At 41.6% G+C, this 27,564-nt stretch overlaps 1 protein-coding gene across 3 annotated transcripts; it reads left to right on the top strand.

Annotated features, from left to right (window-relative positions):
• Window positions 1-2,738: 2,738 nt before the first annotated feature.
• DIRAS2 (DIRAS family GTPase 2) lies at window positions 2,739-25,958 on the top strand. 3 transcript variants are annotated; one of them, XM_033123913.1, is made up of 2 exons: window positions 2,739-2,877; window positions 23,561-25,958. In XM_033123913.1, exon 2 carries the CDS (start codon window positions 23,597-23,599, stop codon window positions 24,194-24,196), a length of 600 nt encoding a protein of 199 aa, XP_032979804.1. In that variant the 5' UTR covers window positions 2,739-2,877; window positions 23,561-23,596; the 3' UTR covers window positions 24,197-25,958. The 3 variants fall into 3 exon arrangements, with proteins under 3 accessions (XP_032979804.1, XP_032979805.1, XP_032979803.1); XM_033123914.1 differs by having other exon boundaries at window positions 2,751-2,893; XM_033123912.1 differs by lacking the exon at window positions 2,739-2,877 and adding an exon at window positions 3,005-3,210.
• Window positions 25,959-27,564: the final 1,606 nt, after the last annotated feature.

Consider the following 27,564-nt stretch of genomic DNA (forward strand, 5'->3'; position numbering starts at 1 on the left):
TTGGGCACATTCTATCAAGACTACCCTTTCACCAATTTTTAAGGACATATGTTAACACATCATTTGTTTAAAATGTGTTAGAAAACAAACTCCAGTAGCATGGGTTTCAAGCTCTGCTCTGCATCATTGGCATTGCCTGGATTATTTGCTGAGACACGGACTGCTGGGTCTACCTTGAGTTTCTGATTCAGCAAGTCCAGTGTGGGGCTGAAATGTGCATTTCTAACAACATTCCAGATGATGCCAAATGGACTGGTGCCCAAAAACCACTATCTTAGAGAAAAGAGCATGAAAAGGAGATAATGAGACATAAGCAACACAGTCCAAAGTATGTCTTTTCATTATGTCTACTTGCTCAGCAGCCAGGAGGGCACATCCTATCTTATCCCTCAGCTCCTGCCCCAAGGTTAGAAGCTGCTCTGCCTCTCCCTTGACGGTGTCTGACCCTCTGTGGGCCCAGGTCCCAGAAGGAGCTGCCAGCTCTCACATGGGCCATGCCCGGCTAGGAAAGGAGAGGCCTTGAAGTGTTTGGTTGTGCAGTTGAATAATGTACAAACGTGACCAGCAGAGGGCGAGAGTGGGGTTGGGGTTCAGCAGCTTCCCCACTTGCGGAGTTTGTAGCAACATGCAGTGGCCTGCACCTGCCCTGGGAAAGTTCTTTGCACAGAGGGTCCTCTGCCCCTCAAGCCATGCACTGTCTTGAGGGGGAGGGAGGGGAGTGATGTGTCAACCAAAAAGAGGGGTCCTTTTTCTAATTTGCATAGAGGCCAAATGTAAGCTTTCAGAATCCTAGGTCATGAGAGCAAAGTGGGAGGCACCCAAAAGGCTCCTTTTATGGCTCCCCCTGGGGTATATGTGTGAGTCTGTGAGAAGGACAAGGTTTCCTCAAATGAAGGACACTGGATTGGCTGAGCCAATCTCAATTTGCTTTAGAAAACAGAGGAATGCTATGGTATGTTTTTCCTCCCTGAGTACATTACCAGTTGTCCTCAGTCTCTCTGCACTGCCTGGGTGGCTGAGCTCAGCGGGTGCCTGCTCCAAGCAGCCTCAGCATGACCAGGGAATCTGGTACAATTACACATATTGGGACCCAGCTCCAGCCCTGCTGAATCAGAAAATCTGGGGTGTGGCCCAGCTGGCTGTGTTTAACAATCCCTCCGGGTGATTCTGAGGCAGCTAGAGTTTGAAAAGACAGTGAGCTAGAGCTTCTCACGTCCAATAGGCCTAGACATCTCCTGGGGATCTTATTAAATCCGATTCTGAGGCTGAAGTTCTGGGAGCAATCTGCAACTTCTGGCGGATGAAAAGTCAGGACTTGTGAGAGAGTGATAGAGAGGCCAAGGATATCATTTTAAGTGTGTTGCTCCTGTTGAAATGAGGTCTTTGGGGCCTGTTCCTCACTTTCTCAGAACACAGTATAACTGCATGCGGCAAAATGCAGGATTCTCCTGCAATGTGGAATTTGCAGAATTGAACTGGTGCTTTTCAGCAGCTCCAGATTCTTGCTCCCTGCTAGATCTGGGCTTTTAGCCTCCAATATTTTCAGCTTTTTAAATCTTTTCACCCTTCTCTCTTTAGACTTCAGCCTCCATTTTATCTTTTAACCCGATAGCCTACATTTTGGGTTGTCATAGAAAACAACATCCTGATTTATTAGTATTATTGGTCCTTTCAGATTCCAGAAATGGTGGCAGGCAATGTCACCTTCCACAATGTATCTGGACCCTCCTCTGGGGCAGCTTTCCTAACGACCATCCAGTCACTGGAAATGCAGAGGACACTGGGATGGAGTGACTACCCTGCTTTCCAGGTAGATTTGCCAATGGTAGCCTTAATAACTCACAATAATGGTATATTCTTTTCATATTCCAATGACCATAGTTTCAAAGTCAGAATTAGTATAAACTAGTGAGCAAAATAAATTTTCTTCATTATAATTATAAATCTTAATGTAGAAGTTAAAAACACACATTTCCTGTGAAGAACAGGGCAGACATTTACTTTAGAAATGAACATCAAACGATCATGCTGTTTGAAATTATGCAGAAATTCAAAACAGTTTCAGAACAGGTAAATGGGAGTCTATCAGCTAAATAAAATTTAAATTAAAAATATTGTGCAACTCTCTTAGAAAATTTGGTAGTATTAAAAAAGAATGAGTTATAATATGGGGAAGAAATCTTCCTCAAATGTGTAGTTTAAATGTATGGATCAATGTTACAGGCAAGCATTTTTAAAATGCTGGGACAGAATTGTTAGCCATAAATCTTATTTCTTGCTTATTCACCTGTTTTTGATCAATACTTCTTTGACAAAATTGTTTATCAATGTCAGAGAATAAACCTAGTTCTTTCCTTGAAACGCCCATGTGAAACTACTCAGTGAAAAGGCAATTCTAGCCCCAGATTGCCAATGATGGTTTTGTCATCGGAGCCTATCAAGTTAAAAGCATTAGTCTGCACTGGGGAGGTTGGCTATTGGGAATGGCTCCATTTCGCTAGTCTGCTAAATGAGTAGGTTTTTAATTCAGTATTGGACACTTAAAAAAAAGCTTCTGGAGTAAGTAATAATTATAGCTGGTAATGTGAATGATCTAAAACAAACAAAAAAATCTGGTGCGTTTTCAATGAAAATTATTTTAATTCATTGAAATCTGACAATTCCAATCCTGTCCACCTATTCCAGAAGCATGCTGTAGGTGGCACCTAAAAGCTCTTTGGAGGCAAGCCGGCGCCATTTAGGCTAGAGCAGCCGCCGCTGCAGCAGGCATTTGGCACAGCTCCAAAGTCAGAGATTAATGAGGGAGGAGGAGAAGGAAGGCTGAGGAGTGCGGGACAGCTGTGACCACGCCAGGCCCGCACCAGCAGGGCGGCGCAGGTGCGCGGGGTCGCAGGTGTGCGGGGGCCAGGGGGTGTGGGGCGCGCGGGGACGCAGGTGCGCGGGCGGCGCGGGGTGCACGGGGGCTCCGAGGATGCCAGGCGCACCCTGGCGCAAGTGTACCGGGGGCGCAGGGCTCTAGGGAGGGCGCGGGATCCACGGGCTGGCGAGCAGGCGCGGGCGGGCGAGCAGCTGACAGCATCGTCACGGCGGCGGGAAGGAGCGCGCGCCCCGCCTGCCTCCGGGAGGAGCCCGCATCCTCACAGGCTGCGCTGCCCTGTCCTACGCGAGGCGAGCTGGGAAGAAGCTCTGAGCACTTGTGTTCTTCCTCAGGTAACAGATTTCCGCTCCTTTGCTGTGGCTTGGCTGCGTCCGCATTGGGGCACAGATGGCTTTGGCATTCTTGGTTGCGAACCCCTGTAAAGGGATCGCCGCTATCTGGGAGGGCGAGTCAGCAATAAAAATACTGGAGTTAGCGAGGGGAAAAATAGGAGCATTTCTGGATCAGGGAGGGTGAGCATCTTGATACCCTTGTGTAAAACAAATTCTTTTTTTTTTTTAAATCTGTATCTTAGACATTATTTGGGCTTCCTTCCAAAACAGAAGTTAGTGTTTAGAAAATTCTGTGGTGCAGGTGTTTCTATTAAAATGCAAGATGATTTAATGGATTTATCAAAGTCCTAAAAAGATGTGGTCCAAAGTGAGAAAAATGCAAAGCACATTTGAGGCTGCCGTTTTGTTCAGCGTGTTTTCCTGCTAGACCGCAGCCTTCCGTGGGCTTGGCTGAGACTTGGCTAAATATTTTAATTGCCTTTTTAAAGAATGCGTTTCATGGTACCTACATGATTTCCTTCCTGTTTCCTTGTAAGAGCAGAATATAGGAAAGGCACCGCATCCCATCTTTAGCTGTTAGGCTGCGGTTCCCATAAAATGACAGTGACTGCTCAAGGCGCCCAGGCTGGCTTCTTGCCGCGCGGGAACCTGCCGGAGTCCTCCCTTGAGAAATGCTGTCTTTCCCCTTAAAACTCCAATTCACTTCTGTGGGGTTTGGGAGATTTTAAATGGGAGGCTCGGTGAATCCTGGGTTCCATCCATTGAAGGATGACATACAACCTCCAGGTGGGATTCCTTTTCTCCCCACTGTGCAGTCACACAGCTGGCCTTCTTTGGGAATTTATTCTTTATGTTTGCCCCTGTTATCTTTTGCATGACCCTCTTCCATATGAGAAGCTGATGTTAGCACATGATATCTTTCTGCTTTGAACTATAAAACTTTAAAAATAGTCTCTTTTAGGAAGATTTTCTAGGAAACAACGAAAGACTGGAGCATTTTACCTTTCAGATCAGTCCAAGTGTGCTTCCTTTCCAGTAGCATTTGGATTTGAAGAGAGGGAGTGGGAAGGAGAGAAAGGGGGAGAATAAAATGAGAATAAATTTAACAAATTTGTGGGGGATTACTATTTTTTCCTTTGGTTGTTGCTTGAAATTGCAATTGTCAGCAATTCTATGTGGAAATGCAGGAGGGTTGTGTGGGCTGAGGCACAGGAAGACCCACAGCGCATCTACAGAAATAGAAGATAGAAAGCAGGAAACATTTTCATCCCATTAACACACCATTTAATTTGGGAATAGGCATGATGTTTCTGGTGAACACAGAGAAAAAAGGGGAGAGAAAGAAGTGATCGCCGTCTGTAGCAGAGCATAGCAGGGCACAGCAGTGCTGTCTAGTACTCAGTTATCTGTTCAGAGGGGCAATTTATGTGCATGGTTATTGTAGAAATCTCCAGAATCTTTGCTTGTTGGAGCTTTGATAGAGTCGTTTCTAAGAAGAGATGCAGAAAACACCTGAACTGAATTCCAAGTTGTGAGATTCCTTTCTGCTTGTGTCTAGCAATCTGGCTTTCTCGGCGCTCTGCGGTGCCGTTTCTCCATGGGAAGATCATACTTCTTATTAATTTCATGTTGTGCATATTCTATACACCACACATGACTTCACCCACTAGAAATGTATCGTTTCTGGGGTGGATACTGCCTCTGCTCTAATACCTGCATAGCTTACTGAAAAATGAAAACCTTTGAAAAATAATGGGGGTTCTTTTATCAAAATGAGAGTACATCTGTGATAATAAAACATATTGTTCATTCTTCTAATTTTTGTGGCCATAGTTGATATGTTAGCATATTGGAAATTAACCTATTGATTTAGACAAAAATTGTCATTTTTCCCAAAATAAATAAATGAAGTAAATTTTTGCACTATAAAGAATGTCTTTGTTACCAAGAGGAGCATTTGGTTGTGTGGGGTGACATAGTGGCTTGCCAGCTGTTTTAAGTTAAAAAGGGCTTGGTACTGACCTGTAACTTTCAACTCAGATAACCACTGTGTCCCATTTTCACTTAGGTGATGGACTGGATCTTCCATCCGTCTGTTTGTCTATCTATCTATCTATCTATCTATCTATCTATCTATCTATCTATCTGTATATCTATCTGGTTTGGGAATTTACAATGAACAGATGTCTCTTTAAAGGCAGAACTGATTTCTAGAACATTCATTGTTTTTAGTTATGATTTTTCTTGGAAAATAGCTGCTTTTACTTAAAAGGGAAGTGATGGTAGGCATGTCACAATTGCTAATGTTCCTTAACAAGGTAAATTTACACATGCACACACGTAAGGATTGACTTAAAATTATTCGATTTCGAATAATGTTTGAGTTTTATTGTATCGTGTAGCTTGCAGTTCTCTCTTCCTTGATCCATTAAGGACTCAGAACAAATGCCCTCTCATTCTCTTCTCCTTTGCTCTTGCCACTGGCAAATTCAGGAAAGAAAGATTCCTTGTAGCTCTCTCCTTAGTGCAGTTAAGTGTTTTCCCATAAATCAGTACTGTCCAATAGGAATAAAATGTGTGAGCAACATGCATAATTTAAAATGTCCTCATAGTCACATTAGAAAAGTAAAAATAAACAAGTAAAGTTAATTTTAATGTTTTCTTTAACCCAGTATATCAAAAATAACCATTTAAAGATGTAATCAATACAAAATACTAGCAAGATATTTTACCAGTTTTTATGCTACGTATTACACTTACAGACTATCTCAATTTGGATCAGCTATGTTTTAAGAGCTCAGTAGCCCATGTGGCTAGTGGCTGGTGGGTTGGTCAGCATAGCTATAGATTGTTACCCCTTTGACAAAGCAATTTAAAAGCTGAACTGTTAGAGCCAATTAGTGTTTAATTGGTTTGATTAAACACGATCAAAACTAAATATACAAAGTATCTCAAATTGCTATAAGACCTCTCTAGTTGTGTAATCTTGTACCTATTATTTACTTCTTTATCAGTAGAATAAGAGGATTGGGTTAAATACATCCCCTGATTCTATAAAAAGTAACCAGTGAATAGACTTGTGGATTCAACCCACATGCAGCCTCCAGTTCTACAGTAGCAGAACCAGAGGGAGCTGACCTAGTGGTGGCCATTGCCATTTTGTACCCATACTAGTTGGCTTCAGTCCAGTCTCTGATTACAGACTGCAGCAACTGAGACCCCTTATCCCACTAGAGATCATTCGATTTTCATGTCTACATTCATTTACTGGGTATGTCACAGCAAACCCATTGTAAAAATCAATAAACAATCAATAACTAGTGAGCTGGCGTTCACTGTGTGATTGAATATGCTTTGCAGATCTTTTAGTATTATCCTTCACTGTTACGTGTATTTTTGTATTTTTGATGTTTGTATCTATGAATTTCACAGCATTAAATACAATTTGGTGAAAGGTAAGGCTTTGTAATTGATTGATCCGTGAATACTGACTCCTTAAAACAGGAAATGAATGATCTTACTGTGAAGAAGTGAATTTCCTCACGCAGCCCCTCGATAGCCTCCATGGACAATGAGTGCTGACGGGGCTAGTACTATTTCCATCACTTGTTCCTCTGCCTGGAGGTCGTGACAGGGGATTTGAAGAGAATAGCACTTTGTCTGAAAAGAGTTTGTGCAGTATTTTTCTAAAGCTGGTTAATGTTTGGAAACTGATCGTTTTCCTGAGAAAATAAGAAAACACAGGAACTTTCCGTTAGGCCTTCCCACGGTAAACTCCCTCCTTCCCTCCTCTTTCTCCCTTTGCTCCCTTAACTTCTGAATCTGGGGTCCAGATATTCACCAGCGCTCAGCTAGATGAACCCATGGAGGGGAAGCTTTCCTTCCTATTTCATCTTTTCGCTCCAACTGCTCGATTGGAGCACATCTGTGACTTTTGATTTTGTAGTTTATCTTCAGATGATACTGAGCAAAGGAACAATGATCAGTATCCAGAGCAAAACCAGTTCTCTCAGCCCTCTGTGCCATTAAAAATCCAGCTCAGTGGCATTCACCCTTTTGTACAAACTTGGACTCACCTTCCCGACTCTACCACCCAGCTACGCCCACCCCCCTCCAACTGCACATACACTCATGAGGTCATTGGGTTATCTCATTGCCTCCTTGCCTATGAAATAGTCCCTGAAATTTAAAGAAAGATGTGTATGGAATAGTTCCCGACAAAGAAGAATTGTGCTTCTCTTTTGAGCCTCTTTGGACGTCACTGGGTTCTTGACCACAGAATGAATGGGAGGGGAGCACAAAGTGTAAAACTGACATAACTGTGTTGGTAAGGTTTATGCAAGAGTTTGCAAGCGTAGAGGAGTTTGGGAAGGTTGAATGATAGAAACGACTGGGTAGCCTAGATTTTGAAAAGAACCTGAATTTCCCGGGATACTCGTATGGCAACAAAGTGTTTATATATTTTTGATTATCATAGATAGATGTACAGATTACACTATGCATTTCTTCTTTGTCCTTCCATTCTTTTCAATGTTAGTTTAAATTCCTCTAAATATACCAACATATTCAAGAGGCAGAAATAAATCAGGCTATTGTAGCAAATATTTAAACATAAAGAGTTAAAATATAAATATAGGAGAAATGGAATGATCTCACAGTAGGGAAAGATTTTCTAAGGATAATCCAAAACTGGGATACTAAAGAGGAAAAGTTTGTTAAATTTGGCTGCACAGAAATTTTAAATTTCTGTCCAGAAAAAACAAAAAGAAGAAACAAAAACCATGCAAGGACAAATAACAGCTGGGAAAAAATAGCTGCAACATATTTCAGGTGAGGTCTAATTTCCTTAATACAGTGGGTCTCAAATTTTGTGGGCATCCAAATCACCTGATGGACTTGTTAACCCTGTGATTGCTGGGTTCAACCCCAGAGACTCTGATTCAAGGGGACCAGAGCGTTTCCAGCAAGGTCCTCAGTGATGGGGATAGTGTGCTGTCTTCTGAGCATAGTTGGAGAACCACTGCCTTAATACAGGATAATTACCATGTTTGTAAACAAATAGAAAACTGAGCAGAGGGCAAGAACACACAGGTCTCAAAGATACCGATTACTTTTAACATGAAAAGATGCCCAGTGTCATACAGGTGAGGTAAATGCAATCAAGTCAGTAATGAGAAACAGACTTCTTGTTACATAGGAGAGAATCAGAGTTTGATGATACACTGGACTGTGCAAGGTGTGAGGAACTAGCACACTCATACACCACGGCGGGGCAAGTTGGTGGTAATTTTGGAGAGCTACTGGCAATCTCTGCCAACTTTAAAATGCACAAGCCCTTTGATCCAGCAGTTCCAGTATAGGAGTTTCTTCTACATATTGAGTCAAAAAAGTGATGAGTTATTTATGTTTAATGCTATTCATTGAGCAAAGAACGCAGTCAGTGAGAAACTTGTTGATAAGTGATGGCCCACTGCTCAGGGAGTCCTATGCAGCTGTTACAAAGCTCAATATGGCTCTGTATGGAGTAACATGGACAGAGCTGCGTAAAACACTGATACCACGCTCCCGTGTGTCTTCCTGTCTCTCACTAATTAGCTACCAATGGAGATCTATCCCTGTCAACTAGAACATTTGGTTGACACCTAATACCACTCAATCGGTAACTCACATGCTAAATGTTTCACTACCAACCCTCCTTTCCCATCTGATTTGTGCCCTTGACTATTTTTGATGATTGAAACAAATCATGTTGAGCTAGCTGCTGCTGTGAGTTTATGTGAAAAAAAATGAGCTCAGTCAAGTTAATAAATTGGAAAAGTATAGGCAATATTGTTGATTTTTGCACTGGTAATTGTTTTATACTATTTTCATTCTTACATGGACATTCTGAGCATTGTCTTTCACGAGATTATCCATCTGTATCTTTTAGGACAAATCCAAATTCCATTAATGTTGTCCCACCTCCGTTACGGAAACACGGGCCATGTTTGGGGCCTTGGATCTTGTCCTACAGCCCTGACACAGCCAGTGCAACCTAGACCTTAATTGTAAGACTTGTACTAATTAGGAACTGTACTGATTAAGAATTTGTGCTCATTAGGAACTGTGAGTCTTTATTGTAACTCAGCATTGAATGGTATGTGAATCCTAAACATTTTCATTTCCTCTCACTGCCTTTTAAGATCTGCAAAGACCAACAAAATCTCAGTTTCCACCGATTCCTGTCCCCTGTGGCCTGGGCCGTTTATGTTCAGCCTTCTCAGGACACTGTTGCCCCTAGCATTAGGCTAAGTTAAAGTGATCGTTTAAATATTCCATGAAGTAAGTATAACCTAGGTTTTCCTACAGGTGTTTGCTATGTTAACCACTTGGTATGGTTGCTCAGAGTTCAGCTTTTGATGTGCACCTTTTATAAAGCATCTGTAACTTTTTTTATGAGTCAGAAAACATACACAGTTATCCATTAGTTGCCGAACATCATTATTACAGTTTTTAAATAAATATGAGACCGCTCTGAAAGTTGCTTGGCAATATTAACACGTTAGTGTAAAAAACGTCCTCAACATTTTAGAATCCAGAGCTCCTTCCTTGTTCAGTTGTTACTAATGTGCATTGGCTTGAATGCATTACTGGGTTTGCTAAATCTGAGTTGAAATGCAGATTCTGACCCTTCTAGCTGAGCAACATGTGTTCTCATGTCAGTTCCTTTATCTGTAAAATGGGGCTACTTCTACCTAAATCAAAGGTGTTTTGAAGGTCCAGCTTGTATAGAACCGCTCGATACTTGTTGGATGGTCAGGATTGCTGGGCTGTTTTTGTGGTTGCTATCTGATCAGAGTCTCACATTCCTCTCTCTCACTGTCTCAGATTTCTTCTTCCGCTTTGCAGCTTGGCACAAAGCCTGCTGTCTCAGTTGCGCTTTGCTTCTGGATGGAATGCTGGCTTTCAGCACTAGCCTTTTCTAATTTACCCGGTACACACACTCTCCAATTAATCATAAAATATTGATTTTCCCCTTACATCTTCCTCTCTGAGTCAGCCCTACAAGACTGCCTGTTTCGTGTCTGGTTTAATGCCTGTTCCTTCTCTCACCAGCACTTTCCCCTGTTCCTGGACTGAGCTCATCTCCCCACAGGCAGTCCTGACTCTGTAACTGAATTCATACAGTCTTAAGGATGTAAGACTATTCCCTGCTTGATGATTTCGTCATTCTGGTCTTGAGCTACCTATCTATGTAATGACTCTGGGGACCCTGGCCTTGCCGGGAAGCCTGCTGAAGATGGGTGACACTAAGGACTGTCTGATGTATCTGCCGTCGGATTCTAGACACATCAGTAGCTAGTGCCTTTTATAGCATGTTTTACTGACCTGCCTGGTGACCGTAGAGCGGACACAAATACATATTCATTGATTACTGTTCACAGCTCCTGCCCGTATTACCTCTCCTGTCCTCACTCCATCAGCTTTTGACCTCCTGGATGTTTTTCTTTGCTCAGCAAGGGCGTGGGCCCCTGGGTGTCTTCCTCCTTGACCTGTGTTCAGACGCCATCCATCTGAATCTTCTTCCTCCACTCCTCTTAAGCTCCAACTCCCAGTCACAGGCACACCCGGTCTTGTCGGCACCACAAAGTCCCCCACTCCCAAAGGGACAGTGGAGCAGCCCCTCTCTCTGTCCACAGCATCATGGCATTGCAGTATACTTGCTCAACTTCTTAGTGAACAGCTCCCAGAACTTACATTTTAAATTCAGTTGTTATCTTCCCATTAACATGTTTATATATGTTCATGTCTCTATATTTTAAAATGAAAAAGAACCTTTTTTAAAAAATCAAAACTGGGTACCACTCAGACACTGATTCATACATAACCTTTCCTGCAATCCACAATCAAAGTCTCAGAAATGATTTCTAAGCTGCCTGCATCAATTTCTGCATCTTATGCTGACTCCTCAGCTTATGCAATCTAGCCTCCATCCATGGTGCCATCAAAATGTCTCTGGCTAGGTTCTCTTTCTGGTGACTTCCACTACTTCCTAATGAAGGGTACTTTGCAGTTCTCACTGTACTTACTTCACTTCCTGGCACCAGTTCACTGGGTGAGCCCTCTCTACTGTTTGAAGTCCTCACTTTCTTTGGTTTCTATAACAGAGACCTTCAGTGTAGTGGCTTCTACCCTAAGGTCACCCCTTCTTTCAAAGCTGTGCAGATCTACTGCCTTTCCAAACAATAACATCTGGAGTGTCCTGAGGCCATGCCCAAGGCCTCTACGTTTTGTTCTCACAAGCCACCTCATCCAGATATTCAGCTTCCACCCGCCTCGACTCTGATGACTCCCACCTGTGCATTCTGATCCCAGGTGCATCAGCTGGCCCTGGACGCAGCGTATCTGCCTGCCCACCTGATGTGAGTCCTTGACTGTCCAGAGACACGCGGAACTTGGTATGCAGAAAATCAACCTGTGATTTCCCCTGAAAGCCTGACCTTTGTCCGACATTCTCTTAGTAAATGATTTCTTGTCTTTTCTCCAGTTCTACCAGTTGGAAACCTTTAGAATTTTCTCTGATACTTGACTCACTCTCCACATCTTAACTCCTTCCCCTACCGACCTTCACCAATTGATTTTCCACTGTCCTTGCTATCCCTCTAGTCTAAGCTGCCCATTTTGGGCTCAGTTTGTTATGATAGAATTCTTATCCACTTTCCACATGGAAGTCAGACCCCTCCCATGGCGGCACGTCGCCCTCTGAGAGCCCTGTGGTCTTGGCCGTGACCCCCTTTCCAGCCTCACCTCATTGCTTTTTCCCTTGCTGACTGTGGTGGTCATGCCACCTTGCTTCTGATACTTAGAGGGCTCTCCCTCCACGGGGCCTACATGTGGTCTTGCTCTAGCTTTGTTAATACTCACCCACAGCAGAGCGCCATGGACGGGACATCAGAGGCAGCCGCAGCACTGCCTTGTCATTGAAATAGTGGCACAATCCACACTGACACTTATTGCTGCAGCCTGGAAGCCGTGTCTGAGGTCCCACTCAGCCCACCAAAGTGTACAGGAGGACCACAGGTACATGGCCAAGTGGAGATGACACCCAAGGTCTCTCACGCAAGTCACTTAGCATGGCCCTCCCAGTCTGTTCGTTATAAGTAAGATACAGATTCATCACACACTGAGAAGATTCTTATTGCGCACTTCCTAGGGGCTAGGAAGAGTTCAAGCACTGGGGAGACACCAGTAAACAAAGCAGATAAAAAGCCCTAATAGAGCTTGTAATAGTGGAATTAAACAAATTTTAAAGTAAATTACATAGTATGTCAGAAAGGGATTTATGCTATGGAAAAACATAAAGCAGGAAAAAGTTACAGATTGTCAGGTTTGAGGTTGGGTTATAAATTCAGATGGGGTGGTCAGGGGAATTCTCATTGACAAGGTGATATTTGAACATAAGCCTGTGGAAGGTGGGAGGAAGAACGGTACAGGTAGAGGGAACAGCCAGTGCAAAGGCCCCGGGGTGGGAGAGCATGCTAGATGTGTCCCAGTGATGCTGAGGAGACAAATGTGGCTGGAATGTAGTGAGTGAGGGGGAAGAACAGTAGGAAGTAGGGATGCAGGTGCAGACGGGGGCAGAGCCCTTTAGCGGTTACTCTCAGGGAGAGGAAGGGTTTTGAGCACATGAGTGACGTTATCTGGTGCCCGGGTGGGAGTTCATTAGACTTGCTCAAAGCCTGAAGCAAGCTGACCAGTTAGGCTGCTGTAGGGATCCAGGTAACAGGTGGCAGTCGTTTGGAGAACACGGGAACAGTGGGGGAGTTGATTCACGGTTAGGTCTGGATGTGTTCTGAAGACATCCCTGATACACTTTGCTGATGGACGTAAGGTGCAAGAGAACAAGAGGGGTTCAGGAGGGCTCTGAGGCCTAGACACCTGGAAGGAAAATGTTGCCATGGACTGAAATGCAGGAGGGAGCAGTTTAGAGGCACTTGGGAGTTCACTTTTGCACGTGTGAGCGTTGTGTTGTCTCCAAGGCATGTGAGTGACGATGTCCAGGAGAGAGCGGGCCAGGAGTCTGCTGTTTAGAAGTGACGACTGGCCATGGGGATGCATTGGGAGGTGTTGGCATGTGGATGACATCCAAAGTTGTGGAACCAGACGACACCACTGAGAGGGTCAGTTTAGCAGAAAGGAAGCCTAACCAGGAAGGAGGTGTGGGGATGTCTACTGGTGAGCTAATTAGGAGCAATGGCACTGACACATCTCTCCTGCCACCATCCTCATCCTCCTGAGTGGTCTCCTGCTTCTCTACTCCTGTCCATCAGAGTCCTCAGGAAGTCCCTGCACAGCCGGACTCAGATCTGTCACATTGCTGCTCAAACCCTCAGTGGTCTCTCGTTCTTCTCACAGTAGAAGCTGCCTCTACACCACTCGCCTGTTCCCTGCCCATTCCTTTGCTGGCCTCATCTATTTTTCTTCCTCCCTGCATTCTGGAATCTTCCATGTTCCTAGAACATGTCACGCTACCATCTGTTTGCACCGCCCTTCTCTCTGCCTGGAGTTCTTCCCCTATGTATCCAGAGTTCACAAGTCACCTCTCTCACATCTTTGTTCAAATGGCAACGTTCCAGGGAGCCCTTCTCTGGCCTTCTGTCACCTCTATATCCATGACACATTCTCTAAACCTAACTGAGAGATATTGCATTGATCTTCTTTTGTCAAAAGCACCCCCACACACTGAAATCCTTCATTTGACAGACCTTTAAAATCATTTTAAAAATTGATTTGCAGATTTTTAATTGTGCAGATAAGAAAGCTTTTTAGGGACACATTTGTATTGCCTTTGGCAAAATCATGTATTGGTGGAAGCATTTGTATACATCTTTTTTCAAAACGCTCTCTCCATAGGACAGTTTTGTTTCCAAAGCAGGTACTGTGTCCTCTGCTCCTATTTAATTGTCACCCTTATATTACAGGGATGGAAGATATATGCTTATTTTTGAGAAATACCTGCTATATGGCACACTACTAAAGCCACTTGGCACACAGAAAATAGTAATGAATTTAGAACAACTGCTCTTTATATAAAAGAAAAACATATGACTTAGACCCTTTAGTTCTACCACACTTATATTTTCTTTGCTGTAAATAGTCAACCAGCATGAGGTAGGAAATATTTTTGTGGTTGCTCCTCATTTCCATATAAAGTATGGAATCTACTATATCTTAAAGATCTTTTTTATGCATTAAAAAATAAAGTATCCAAATGCATGATATCCAGTAGTTCCTGCCTACTTTTGGCTTCAACTTCTTTACTGTAACAACTGATGAATGATGCAATAAATTTATGCGCCTCTGATTCTGTCTCTGCAATGTTAGTTACCACATATCCTTTCATAATTTTTTTATTTCAGTTGACCTTGCCAACCTATGAGTGGTTATGTAGATTTTTGTAGAGTTTTCAAAATTTCATTTTGTTTCTTTAATGAGTTCATTTATCTTCCCTGGTACAATTTTCCTTGGTTGGCTCACAAAAATGTGTTATGGCAGCAGAGATAATCGGTCCTTGTGTGTTCAGTATTTCTGCTATGTGGGCGTTGGGTTGGCTGCCTTGCTGAGCTGGTGGATGAATCCCACAAGGTCCCTGCCTTCAGCACATTGGTATTCCAGTGGAGCAGAAGGAGAAAACACAAATAAATAAATACCAAGAGAAGAGCCCGTATGCCAAAGCATCTTATTATTGAAAGAGAATCATTCCAGCAAGTAATAGAGGTGCTGAAGTGTGTGTGACACGTATGTGCTTTTGCTCAACTCTTTAGCCAATCTCTTCCCCTGGGAAACCTATGTAATATGGTTTATTCACACCTTCAGCATTATTTTCTATTTACCTTTGTATGGGGTTCTGAGAAAGGAGTGTATTTCAGTTTGTCACTACACATTTTGGTATATTATTTTATATATTTTACCACAGCAGGAAAATAAGTCTTTTTTCCAATGGCTTGTGGCTTTATGCCTTTCACTATTAATAAGAAGAGGATTCTGAGCATTAAATAAATCAAGTTTAGTTAAATTTTGTAACATATTGGATCAAGTCTGATGTATTATTAAACTTTGCTAAAAAATGGAGGTTTGTTTTCATATTCTAGAATAATGCAGACAATTCTGTATACAATGTCAGCCACATATGTAATTTTGCATTTTCTAGTAAGTGCATTTAAGAAAGTGAAAAGACACAGGTGAAGTTAATTTAAATATTTTATCCAATGTATATGAAATATTATCTTTTGAACTTGTAATCAATATCAAAATTATGAATGAGATAGTTAACATTCTTTTATATACTGAGTGTTCAAATTCAGCACGGGACATCTTAATTCAGTCTGGCTGCATGTCAGATGGCAAGTGGCTAACCTACTGGACAGCTCAGTCTGCAGATTTCGTTTTAAACGCTATGGCTACTAGTGAAGCTTCACATTACCATAATACAACATAAAATTAGGGCCAGGAGGTAGATGCACATTTTAATTGGCCGTCTCAGGAACTCGGATACTTTGGGCCTTGTCAGATCAGATTACACCCTTACTGCTTTTGCTGTATAATGTGGGTGACAGAGGACAGGGGCCACCTGCTCTGCCCATGCTGCTCATTGTGCTCACATTGAGTGTGGTCTTTCATTCATGGTTTTGCTGTTGCTCAAATGTTTTCGCTTACAGTCATATATTTTTACTGTGGTAAAATATACAAAACTTAAAATTACCCTTCTAACCATTTTTTAAGTGTACAGATGAGTGGTATCCAACACATTGTGCAGCCATCTCCACCCTCCATGTCCGGGACACCTTGCAAAATGGAAACTGTCCCCATGAAACACTAACTCCCCATTCCCTCTCCCCAGCCCCTGGCAACCACCATTCTGCTTTCTGTCTCTGTGATTTTAAGTACATACCCTATATAAGTGGAGTCATACCATGTTTGTCCTTTTGTGACCAGCCTGTTTTACTCAGCATAATGTCCTCAAGGTTCATCCATGTCTTAGAATTGTCTTCCCTGTTACAGCTGAACAATGTTCCATTGTGTGTATACCACATTTTGTTTATTCAGATTGATGGCACTTGGGTTCCTTCCACCTTTTGGCTATTGGAAATAGTGCTGCTATGAACATGGGTATACAAATATCTCAATTATTTCAATTATATATCAATTACATGCTGTTTAAATTATTTTGGATATATACCTAGAAATGGATTGTTAGATCATATGGTAATTCTATGAAATATAATTCACCCAATTAAAGTATACAATTCAGTAGTTTCCAGCAAATCCACAGGGTTATGCCGTTGTCCCGCCATCAGTTTTAGAATGCTTTCATCACTCCTAAGGAAACCCTGTGCACCGTATTAGTCACTTCTCATTTCCCCCAAATACCCATCTCTAGGCAACCACAGATATACTTTCTGTCTTTATGGATTTTCAATTCTGCACATTTCATATAAATGCAACCATACAATATGTGTGGTCTTTTGTTACTGGCATCTTCCACTCACCATAATGTTTTCAAGGCTTCTCCATGCTGTAGCATGTATCAGTACTTCATATCTTTGTATTGCTGAATAATATTTCATCATATGGGTATACCACCTTTTACTTATCCATTTATTAGTTGGTGGACATTTAGATTGTTTCCATTTTTTGGCTATTAAGAATAATGTTTCTATGAACATTCCTATGTAATTTTTTATGGCTATGTTTTCATAGCCATATGCTTAGAAGTATGCTTAGAAGGGAAATTGCTGGGTCATATGGTGATTCTGTGTTTAACCTTCTGAAGAAGAGATAGAATGTTTTTCGAAGCAGCTGTACTATTTTACTTTTAGACCAGAAAAGCACAACGTTTCCAGTTTCTCCACATCCTTAAAAACCAACACTGATCATTTTCTGAGTTTTATTTATTTGTTTGTTTTTATTGTAGCCATCTAATGGGTGTGAAGTGGTGTTTCCTTGTGGTTTGCATTTACATTTACCTACCAACGTTTCCCTAGTCATGTTGAGCATCTTTTCATGTGTTTGTTGGCCGTTTGTATAGCTACTGTGGAGAAATATATATTCAAATCCTTTGCCTTTTTTAAATTATTTAAATTTTTGAAAATTATTAATTATGTATATTTTTAATTATTTAAATAATTTGTTTTCTTTTGTTGTTGAACTGTAGGATTTCTTTATATATTCTTGAATTAATCCCTTATCAGATAGATATGTGATTGGCAAAAATATTCTCCCATTGTGTGGGTTGTCTTTTCACTTTCTTAACAGTGCCCTTGGATGCACAGAAGTTTTCAATTTTGATGAAGTCAGACTTACTTATTTTTAATCTTGTTGCTCTTGCTCTTGGTATCATATTTAAGAAATGACTGCCAAATCAAAGATGAAAAAAGTGTATGCTTATATTTTCTTCTAAGAGTTTCAGTTTTCAGTCTTACATTTAGGCTTTTGACCCATTTTGAGTTAATTTTTGTATATGGTATGAGAGAGGGTTTCTACTTCATCCTTTTGCATATGGATATCCAGTTGTTCCAGAACCATTTGTTGAAGACTGTTCTCTCTCCATTGAATTTTCTTGGCACCCTTGTCAAAAATCAATTGACTGTGATGGTTTGTTTTTGAATTCTGAATTTTTCCATTCATTTATATGTCTGTCCTGTTCCGGTCCCACATTGTCTTGATTATTGTAGCTTTGTAGTGAGTTTGAAGTCAAAAAGTGTGTGTCCTCCAACTTTTTTTTTTTTTTTTAATTCAACATTGTTTTGACTGTTCTGGGCCTCTTGAATTTTCAAATAAATTTTGGGTTCAGCTTGCCAATTTCTGTAAAGTAGTCAGTTGGGTTTTTTTCTTAGGGATTGCATTGAATCTGTAGGTGGTGTGGGGAATACAGAAAACCCTCACTTAATGTCATCAGTAGGTTCTTGGAACTGAGACAGAGGACATGTGACAAAATCAATTTTACCATAGGATCATTGATATAAAGAAGAGTTAAGTTCCTACATCTCATCAATGTTATAATAAAAGAACATTGAATGAAATGACGTTAAGGACCACCTGTGTTGCCAGTTTTCTGACACATGAACATAAATGCCTTTCCATTTTCGTAGGTCTTAAATTTTTTTCAACAATATTTCATAATTTTCAGAGTGTAAGTTTTGTACTTCTTTGTTAAATTTATTCCTATCTTTTTAAAAAATTTTTTCATTGGGGAATATTGGGGAACAGTGTGTTTCTCCAGGGCCCATCAGCTCCAAGTCGTTGTCCTTCAATCTAGCTGTGGAGGGCGCAGCTCAGCTCCAGGTCCAGTTGCCATTTTCAATCTTTAGTTGCAGAGGGGTGCAGCTCATCATCCCATGCAGGAATTGAACCTGCAACCTTGTTGTTCAGAGCTTGCACTCTAACCAACTGAGCCATCTGGCCACTCCGCCAGAAGCTCAGCGGCAGCTCGTTGTCTTCAATCTAGTTGTGGAGGGCACAGCTTAGTGGCTCATGTGGGAATCGAACCGGCAACCCTGTTGTACAGAGCTCGCGCCTAACCAACTGAGCCATCCGGCCTCCCCTAACTCTTATTGGTGATATTGTAAATGGAATTGGTTTCTTTATTTTATATTTAGATTGTTCAATGGACATGTGTAGAAATACAGTTGATTTTTAAATGGATGTTGTATTCTAAAACTTTCCTGAACTAGTTTATTAGTTTTAATAATTTTTATTGAATTCCTTAGGATGTTGTGTATATAAGGTCACAGCATTTGCAACCAAGATAGTTTTATTTCTTCCTTTCCCTTTATAGAGCCAGATGCTTTTTATTTCATTTCCTTTCCTAATTCTCCTGGCTAAACCTCCAGTAAAATTTTGAATAAAAACTATAAGAGTGAATTCTCTTGTCTTTTTTCCCGATCATAGGGAAAGAATATTCAGTCTTTTACCATTAAGTACTGTGTTAGTTCTGGGTTTTTCATTATATGCTCTTTATCTGGCTGAGGAAATTCCCTTTTATTCCTGGTTTAAGGTGTTTTTTTGTTTGTTTTTCATGATTGAGTGCTGAGTTTTGTCATATTTTCCTTTTTGTATCTACTAAAATTATTATGGTTTTTGTTTAGTTTTTTGATATGGAGTGTTATATTAATTTTTGGATGTTAAACCAACTTTTCATTCCTGGTATATACCCCACTTGCTTCTGATGTATAATCCTTTTTATATATTGACGAATATAATTTGTTAGTATTTTGCTGAGAATTTTTGTATCTATATTTATGAGATACTGGTCTGTAGTTTTCTTGTGATATCTTTGTCTAGTGTTGGTATCGGTAATATTGGACTCAAAGAGTGAGAAGCATTCTTTCCTATTCATTTTTTTGGAAGAGTTTGTGAAGAATTGGTATTAATTCTTCTTTATATGTTTGTTGGAATTTACCAGTGAAACCATTGGACCTAGGCTTTTTCTTCTGTGCATATTTTTTTGATTACTAATTTAGTATCTTTACTTGTTATAGGTCTATTCATAGTTTTTAGTTTTTATTTTTTTGAGTCAGCTTTGGTAGTTTATAGCTGTCTGATTTGAGTCATATAACTTGTTGGTATATATTTGGTCATAGGAGTCCCTTACAATTCTTTGCATTTCTGTAAGCTCAGTAGTGATATCTCCTCTTTCATTCCTGATTTTAGTAATTTGAACCTTCTAAAATTTTATTTATTTATTTATTTATTTTATTTTATTTTTTTGGTCAGTTTAACAAAAAGCTTGTTAATTTTTTTTGATATTTTCAAAGAACCACTTTTTGGTTTTATTGATTTTTCTATTCATTATTTTATTGTTTTTGTATTCATTATTTCATTAAGTTTCACTGTAATCTAATTTTCTTTCATTTTTTTTTCTTTGAGTTTAGTTTGCTCTTTTACTCTATTAAGGTGGAAGATTATGTGACTGATTTGAGATCTTTGTTCTCATTTAATGTAGGTATTTACAGCTACAGTTTCCCTTTAAGCACTGGTTTAGCTGTACCCCCTCAGTGTCTTCTTGCCATTTTCTGCTCCCTTGGCATTTTGTCACCTCTCTCCAATTTTTCCTCACTATCCTTACTGCTCCTCTGTGACCCCCTTTTCTGCCTGGTCCTTACTGAAAATAGCCAGAGACCTGTGCACTGGCAACTGTGCTAAGTGCTCCATATTGTATTGTCTCACTAAATCCCCACAGCAGCTCTGTGAAGAATGTGGTCTTATTTGTTATCTCCATTTTCTAGCTCAGGAAACTCAAGTGCAGAAAGTTGAAGTAATAACATGCCAGGTTCTCGTATTAGTATATATCCGATTTGGCATTTGGTCTTCTCCCCTCATGCTCCATGCCTTCTCCCTGGGTGATTTTTATTTATTAAAGTGCTATTTATACATGGATAATTCTACCATGTCATGAACATTGGCTCTATTCCTGCTCTTGTTCCCCTCCACGAGGTCCTTTCTTCTCGTTGACGTGCCTTTCATTACTTCACCATCTTCACCCAGTCTGTGAAATTTTTCGAGGGCCCCAGAAAGAATGAGGTGCTCCACCCACTTCTTCGCCTGCTTTTGTTTATGACTTTACCACAGCATCTACCAAATGGCGTACAATGTGTCCTTTCCTATGACTGAACATCTTCTAATGCTGTCAGTTTTTATTGGGTAACCACCAAACATATAGTTTGCAGTTTGGGGAAAAACTGTTAGAGAGTCAAGAATCGGTATGGAGTTATTGCCCCAGACCGCTCTCATAAATTCATAGTGACTTTACACTCTTCTACCTGCCTGACTCCTGTGCATCTTTCAGGCTCCTGCTCCCATGCCACCTCCGTAGGGAAGTTGTTCCTGTTATCCCAGGTTGAATAGGCTCCTTTAGACTTCTCTTTCATGGCATTGCTGTGATGTAATTTTTTAAATATCTGTGAAGTTCTCTTTTTGATGTCTGTCTGCTTCACTTGATCCCAAGTTCCACAAGAACAAAGCCCCTGCTTTAGGCCTGCCCTCTGTAGAGTTGTCTGCTGGCCCAGAGCCCAGAGTCTGGCCTTTAGAGGAAGTTCAATGGATATTTCTTGGACAAATGGATTATAGTAGCTATGAATTCTTCTTTTTTATGGTTAGTTTTTGTTTTCTATATCTTGGTTTCCAGTTTTAATAATGGAGACACCTTAGCATGGCTGAGAACATATTTACCAAACAAGGAATGAGTGTGAGCTGTAGATCAAGAACTCTTTTAGAGATTTTGGGATACAGAGCTTGTTAAGACATATTCCCTTCCAGCCAAATACTTGTAGTCCAATCTAGAGCTGAAGAACCATAATACAAGCAAGGCGGAGTGAGGACGCTGCCTTCTAAGCACAAAGAGAGCCTCATTCTGAGGGTGCAGAGAGAAATTTCACACCAGATTCCATAGATAATTGCATTTTTAAAAACGTAGAACAATTTATCACAATGGTTTACTATTGATTTGATCATAATGATCTCATGAGCATTTAAAAGACTGATCAAACTCCTAAGCAGGCTTTCTCGCCCTCTTTCACTGTTAATGAACTTCCTGACATTTTCTTATATCTCTTTTAACATTGATGGTTCAGTTTCTTGGTAGGATTGGGATTCCAAAGTACACATAAGAATGGCTGAGTGTTTAAACAGATTTGTAGGCACATGTATGTGGGGAAATCAGAGGGGAAATCAGAAGATGGGATGCTGCGATCCTCAGCTTTGATCTGCTGTTTCCCTTGCCAGCAGACATTCACCGCCCACACCCAGTTCCTTCCACTGCGAATTATGTTTAAATGTTTTTTTCCAGCTTCTGAAAATGACTTTGTGGAGCAATGGCTTTTATTATTGGTCCTCAGTTACTCTAGGATTTGAAAAGTGAAAGTTGGTACACTGGTTGCTTGGAGAAAGTGGGTTTCATGCTTCGCATTACCATATAATTTGCAGACCAGATAAAACAAAATTTGGATGTTGCTTAATTTTCCACTTGTGTGTGTGTGTATTATATGACCTTCCTTACCAAAGAAGGGACAGGATGAAAGATATTTGATAATCAATACGTGAGGAAAGTACATTTATCCCATCATTTGGGATGATGTTTGTGATGAAGATAAACCCCATTCTACTCCATTTTATGACTTAATAGTAGTTTATACTACTCTCTTGGTAGTGGTTGACTCCTTATGATTCTTAAATAAAGCACTTATATTTGTTTTAATTTTGGTGAATGAAAGGATTCTCCATGCTTCTGAGTTAACTGTCAACTCTTGCCGCTAATTGAGACGTCCACCCCACGGCCTGAGTGGTGCCCATGCTACTACAATCCGTTCTCCCTCCCTTCAGTCTGCGGCGTGGGCGGGCTCACAGCAATACTTTAGTTTGTATTTCAGCCTTACCTCCCTGGCTGTGCGGAGTTGGGGACATTGCATTCCTCAGTTCCTTCTGTGTTTCCAATTTCTTCATTGTGCAAAAGGGATGATGACACCGATTCTGCACAGTAGTGAGGATTTCATGAGTTAATGTAAGCAGTGAACAAATATTAATATCCCTATCCTCCCCGTTTCCCTTTTCCCCCTACTTGTAAAAAAATAAAAAAAGCACATTATCAGTAGTGTATTGGATGTTTATAGAACTTCAGGTGAAACAATAAAGATTTGTTGTGAGTGAGTCTGTGTGTGTGTGTGTGTGTGTGTGTGTGTGTGTGTGTGTGTGTGTTGGCGTGGTTAATTGCTGTCTCCATTGGTTGGCCTTGATTCTGATCCCTTGGGCTGGCTCTGCATCTTTCCCCTGGGCACACGGTGCCTATGTGAGCACAGATGCCCAGAGTCATGGTCCAGTGAGGAGAAAGAACTAGCTTCAGTGACCACTGAGCAGATTGTCGGCCCCTTTGGAAGGTGAGGATAGAGTACACCTACTGGATTTAAAATGGCAGAAGTTTTTTTTTTTTTTCTGGGGAATGTAATTTGGTGGTTACCAGAAGGTAAAGGGGTTGGGGGGTGGGGGATGAGGGTGAGAGGGATCAAATGTATGGTAATGGAAGGGGAGCTGACTCTGGGTGGTGAACACACAATGTGATTTATGGATGATGTGATACAGAATTGCACACCTGAAATCTATGTAATTTTACTAACAATTGTCACCCCAATAAATTAAAAATAAATTAAAAAAAAAATAAAAAAAATAAAATGGCAGAAGTTTTGAAATGGAATTGGAAGGTTAGGAGAGTAAAAGCAAACTTTATCACTTTGATTTTTTTTTTTTTTTTTTTTTAGCTATCAAAAGAAGGTTAAGAGTTGTTTTATTAATTCTCTCAAACATCTGGGTCTTTTGCTAGGTGCTCTCTGGTTGACAGTTGGAGCCCTCAAGCAACATGCCGGAACAGAGCAATGACTACCGGGTGGCTGTGTTCGGGGCAGGTGGTGTTGGCAAGAGCTCCCTGGTCTTGAGGTTTGTGAAAGGCACATTCCGGGAGAGCTACATCCCCACGGTTGAAGACACCTATCGGCAGGTGATCAGCTGTGACAAGAGCATCTGCACACTGCAGATCACAGACACCACGGGCAGCCACCAGTTCCCTGCCATGCAGCGGCTGTCCATCTCCAAGGGGCACGCCTTCATCCTGGTGTATTCTATCACCAGCCGGCAGTCCTTGGAGGAGCTCAAACCCATCTACGAACAAATCTGCGAGATCAAAGGGGACGTGGAGAGTATCCCCATCATGCTGGTGGGGAACAAGTGTGACGAGAGCCCAAACCGCGAGGTGGAGAGCAGTGAGGCGGAAGCCTTGGCCCGCAAGTGGAAGTGTGCCTTCATGGAGACCTCGGCCAAGCTCAACCACAACGTGAAGGAGCTGTTTCAGGAGCTGCTCAACCTGGAGAAGCGCAGGACTGTGAGCCTACAGATTGACGGGAAAAAGAGCAAACAGCAGAAAAGGAAAGAAAAGCTCAAGGGCAAATGTGTGGTCATGTGAATGCCCTTCCTGTGGGAGGAGCAGCTGAGTGTCCCCTGTCACCTCTCCTTCCCCCTTCCTCGTGAAACCCAACGTCGTGTTGTCAGGGTAGCATGTAAGATGCCCACATATTAAATATTGCATTTTGACCGAGATGTGCCCTCTTGTCCTTACGAGGACATTTCACAGCACCAACAATAAGCCCCCTTCTCCAGAATCAGGGAATCTGCTAGATGGTTAAAATGAAAACCAACATGCTCGGGATCACAGGTGGCTGAGAGGTATCAGCAGTCCCTGAAAGCATTGTGTGCCATTAGGAGGTGGTGGGGCTGGTACCCACGGAAGCAATGTGTGCTCAGAGCAGTCACTGTCACTGCATGCATGCCCAAGCATGTGAACCTGGAGCTTCAGGCGCCACCCCAGACCAGGCGTTTCCCTCCGCTCAGAAGTCAGTGCCATCCTTGGGGGAGGGGAGAGGCAGGAGGAGGTGAGACCAGGCCGATGTTGCTCTATTTCATGGTTCTTTAACTGAATTACAATCAAACAACACGGCCTCCCCCAGAGGATGTTCACTGCCCACTCCCAGCTGACCTTGTAAGCCTTGCTTCCCTGAGGGGTCCTACTCACCTCACTAGATCTAGTTCGCAGGTATCAGTTTAACCAGTTAGAGTATTTATTTTCACATAGGAGGATGAGTTCACTAAGAGCGTGCTGCTCTGTCAGAAATTCTTTAGTGTGTGAGGGAGGATACTGTGACATTGCTAAGCCGCCACGACAGTGCTCCTGTGTTATACCTGGAAGGTTTTCCATGTGCAGTTTCCTTCCTTTGACCCATGAGGGCTATCACTTCTCCCAGTCCTCAGATTTTAAATAAAAGCAATTAAAGTATTTATTTTTAGACAATGCTGTTTTCCTCCAAAGATTGTTTTCTTCTTTTAAATAACTGGATCTGTATCCAAATGGGTAACAGCCGGCAAAGGCCATCTGAAGACCAAAAGCACATCCATTTTCTAAATGACACGGACATGTAAATGCCATACTTTGCACCTTAATGAAATATTTTGAAATAGAAGTTGTTCACTGTGTTTTTGATGACCTATCTATAACAGTATATTCCTGGAATATGTGTTTAAGTAATAGTAGAGTATCTTGCATGTTATAATGTCCATTATAAATGTCCCCTAAGTGCTGTTCAATGCACTGCTCACTCTGGAAACAATTATCTTTTTCTCCTAATGATCTTGTGTATATCCTTAATCCTTCAGACCAAATGACAGCCACTGTTGGTTCCTGCCTGCTGGTGGAGACGGGGTGGTGGTGGCGACAGGCGGGGCAGAGCCCGCTCAGCTTAATTGCTCTGCCATCCTCGAGTCTGGTTGGGCTCTGCTTCCCGAAAATTCCCACTAACAGAGTCTGTGCGTCTCCTGTTTGTTCCAGTCAGCATAGCCCTTGCTGGCCCCGATTCCAAAATCTTCCTTCTAGCAGTTCTTCCTGTTGCCTGCCTGGCAGGCGAGGAAGCTAAGTGCTGGCAGCCCCCCGGGCTTGTGCAGGGAGCTTGTGGCTGTGGGGCGGCAGCCCCAGCCCTGGTAGAGTTATGAAGTGTGGGATGTCTGCACACACCCCCTTTGGGTCTTCTCTCCTGCAACCTGCTGTGTCTTTCCTACTCCTCTTGAGCAGGGTTGAGGCAGTAGCCACTGGGCAGCTCCGTGCTCTCAACAAATTCCAAATGAACCCTTACTGGTTAAATTTCCTTGGTTTTGTCTCATCCTCTCTACTTGTCTAATAAGTCTGTAGTGTGCGGGAGATACTTTGAGGATCATTTGGTCCATGGGCTTTGCACCACTTTGGCCTCTTAGAACAAAACCTGAGCAGGGACAGTGTAGAAGTGGCCTGGGTGCCAGGCCCCCTCAAGTCCTAACGCATGTACCCTCTGGTGGGTTCATCCTGTTCCACGTGGCTCCTCTACAGCCTTCACAGTGACATCTACTTGGTGGGTTTTCTAGAACTTCTGTCTTTCAACTTGTCTCTACTTTTTTTCTATTTCTATTCTCAGAGAGACGCTATCAATTTCTAATTTGGCTATGGGTTAAGTGGAAGAAGAAACAGGACTTCATGACCAAAATGGGATTTAGACATCTTGGATGCGTGCTTTGCTAACAGTACGATGTCATATATGCCACATGTGGTAATGTCCATGAGGGTCCTGGAGTGAGCTGTCCCTGCCAACCATCCTACTGATACAAGTCAGAGTTGCTTTTTGCCCTCTCAAGTCGGTGTCTACATTTATAAGTGTTTAGAGCTTCATTTGTGTGAGAAACTTGTAATTATTGAAAATCTGATCTCCTTCAGGACTCAACGTTCTGCTGTATTTTGCCTATGAGTTTACAGGAAGGGTATTGATGCCTCAATCATGGGTCTTTGTTCTAAGGTCATTTTTTGTGAACTGCACTGATAGTATTGATGATTATCTCGAAATAGTCTTGCAGGAGTTTCCCATTGAATCAGGGCTGAGGAGTTAGTTCCACCGAATCAGATGATTTTAGCATTTATATGGCCCCATCCTGAATATGTATTGTGGTTCTTGAGGACGAGTCCTACATTGCATATGGGCACAGAAGTTTTTGACCCAGCACAGTAAGTTACAAAACTCATACTATTGCTTTAAAGATGGCACTCTGGGAATAAGCACGGGGCTCCATGAGTTCCCTTCTGTCCCCACCAGTCCCTCCTCCATCCAGTGACAAGCCATGGACATGCCCTGAGCATGCATGCAATACAGTGAGACCAACACAAGAGCAATATTGAATTGTTCATCAGATCAAAATTATATATGTTATATATTTTATCTTCCTGCATTTTTGAAGTATAAAGTAGTAGATTGTACATATCTATAAGCTAGTATATTTGTTTCACCATTTGTAGTATTCAAAATGCTCATTCTTTGTAGAACAACAAAAAAACACTATTAAAATATTTTAAAAAGTTGCTCTGTGATCACTTTTTCCCCCCAATTTGTATGTTGCTCCTACATAAGCTCTCTGGAAATATCCGTAACTAATAGGACACATGGAAATCTTCAAAGCTCCATCCTGGAATTCAGTACCCCACAAAGACAATATATGGATAGAGTATTTATAGAGCATGACTTTTCTATGTGGGATAGCAATGTGCATATTTATATTTAAGGTGTATTGTTACAGTTCCATTATCTATTATTTACAGTTATAAAAATCATCCTTGCATACAAGTTTCTAGTTGCCAGTGATGTTCTGAAAATAATGAAACATTAAAATAAATCTTCAGTTCTGACACCCTGGCTGGAAGGTGGTGATGTTCTTACTCTCCAGGGTGCAGCCGGTCTGTGATGGTCTTGACCTAGTTTTCCCGCA

Source organism: Rhinolophus ferrumequinum, chromosome 12 (assembly GCF_004115265.2).
Source record: "Rhinolophus ferrumequinum isolate MPI-CBG mRhiFer1 chromosome 12, mRhiFer1_v1.p, whole genome shotgun sequence".
Lineage (NCBI taxonomy): Eukaryota > Metazoa > Chordata > Mammalia > Chiroptera > Rhinolophidae > Rhinolophus > Rhinolophus ferrumequinum.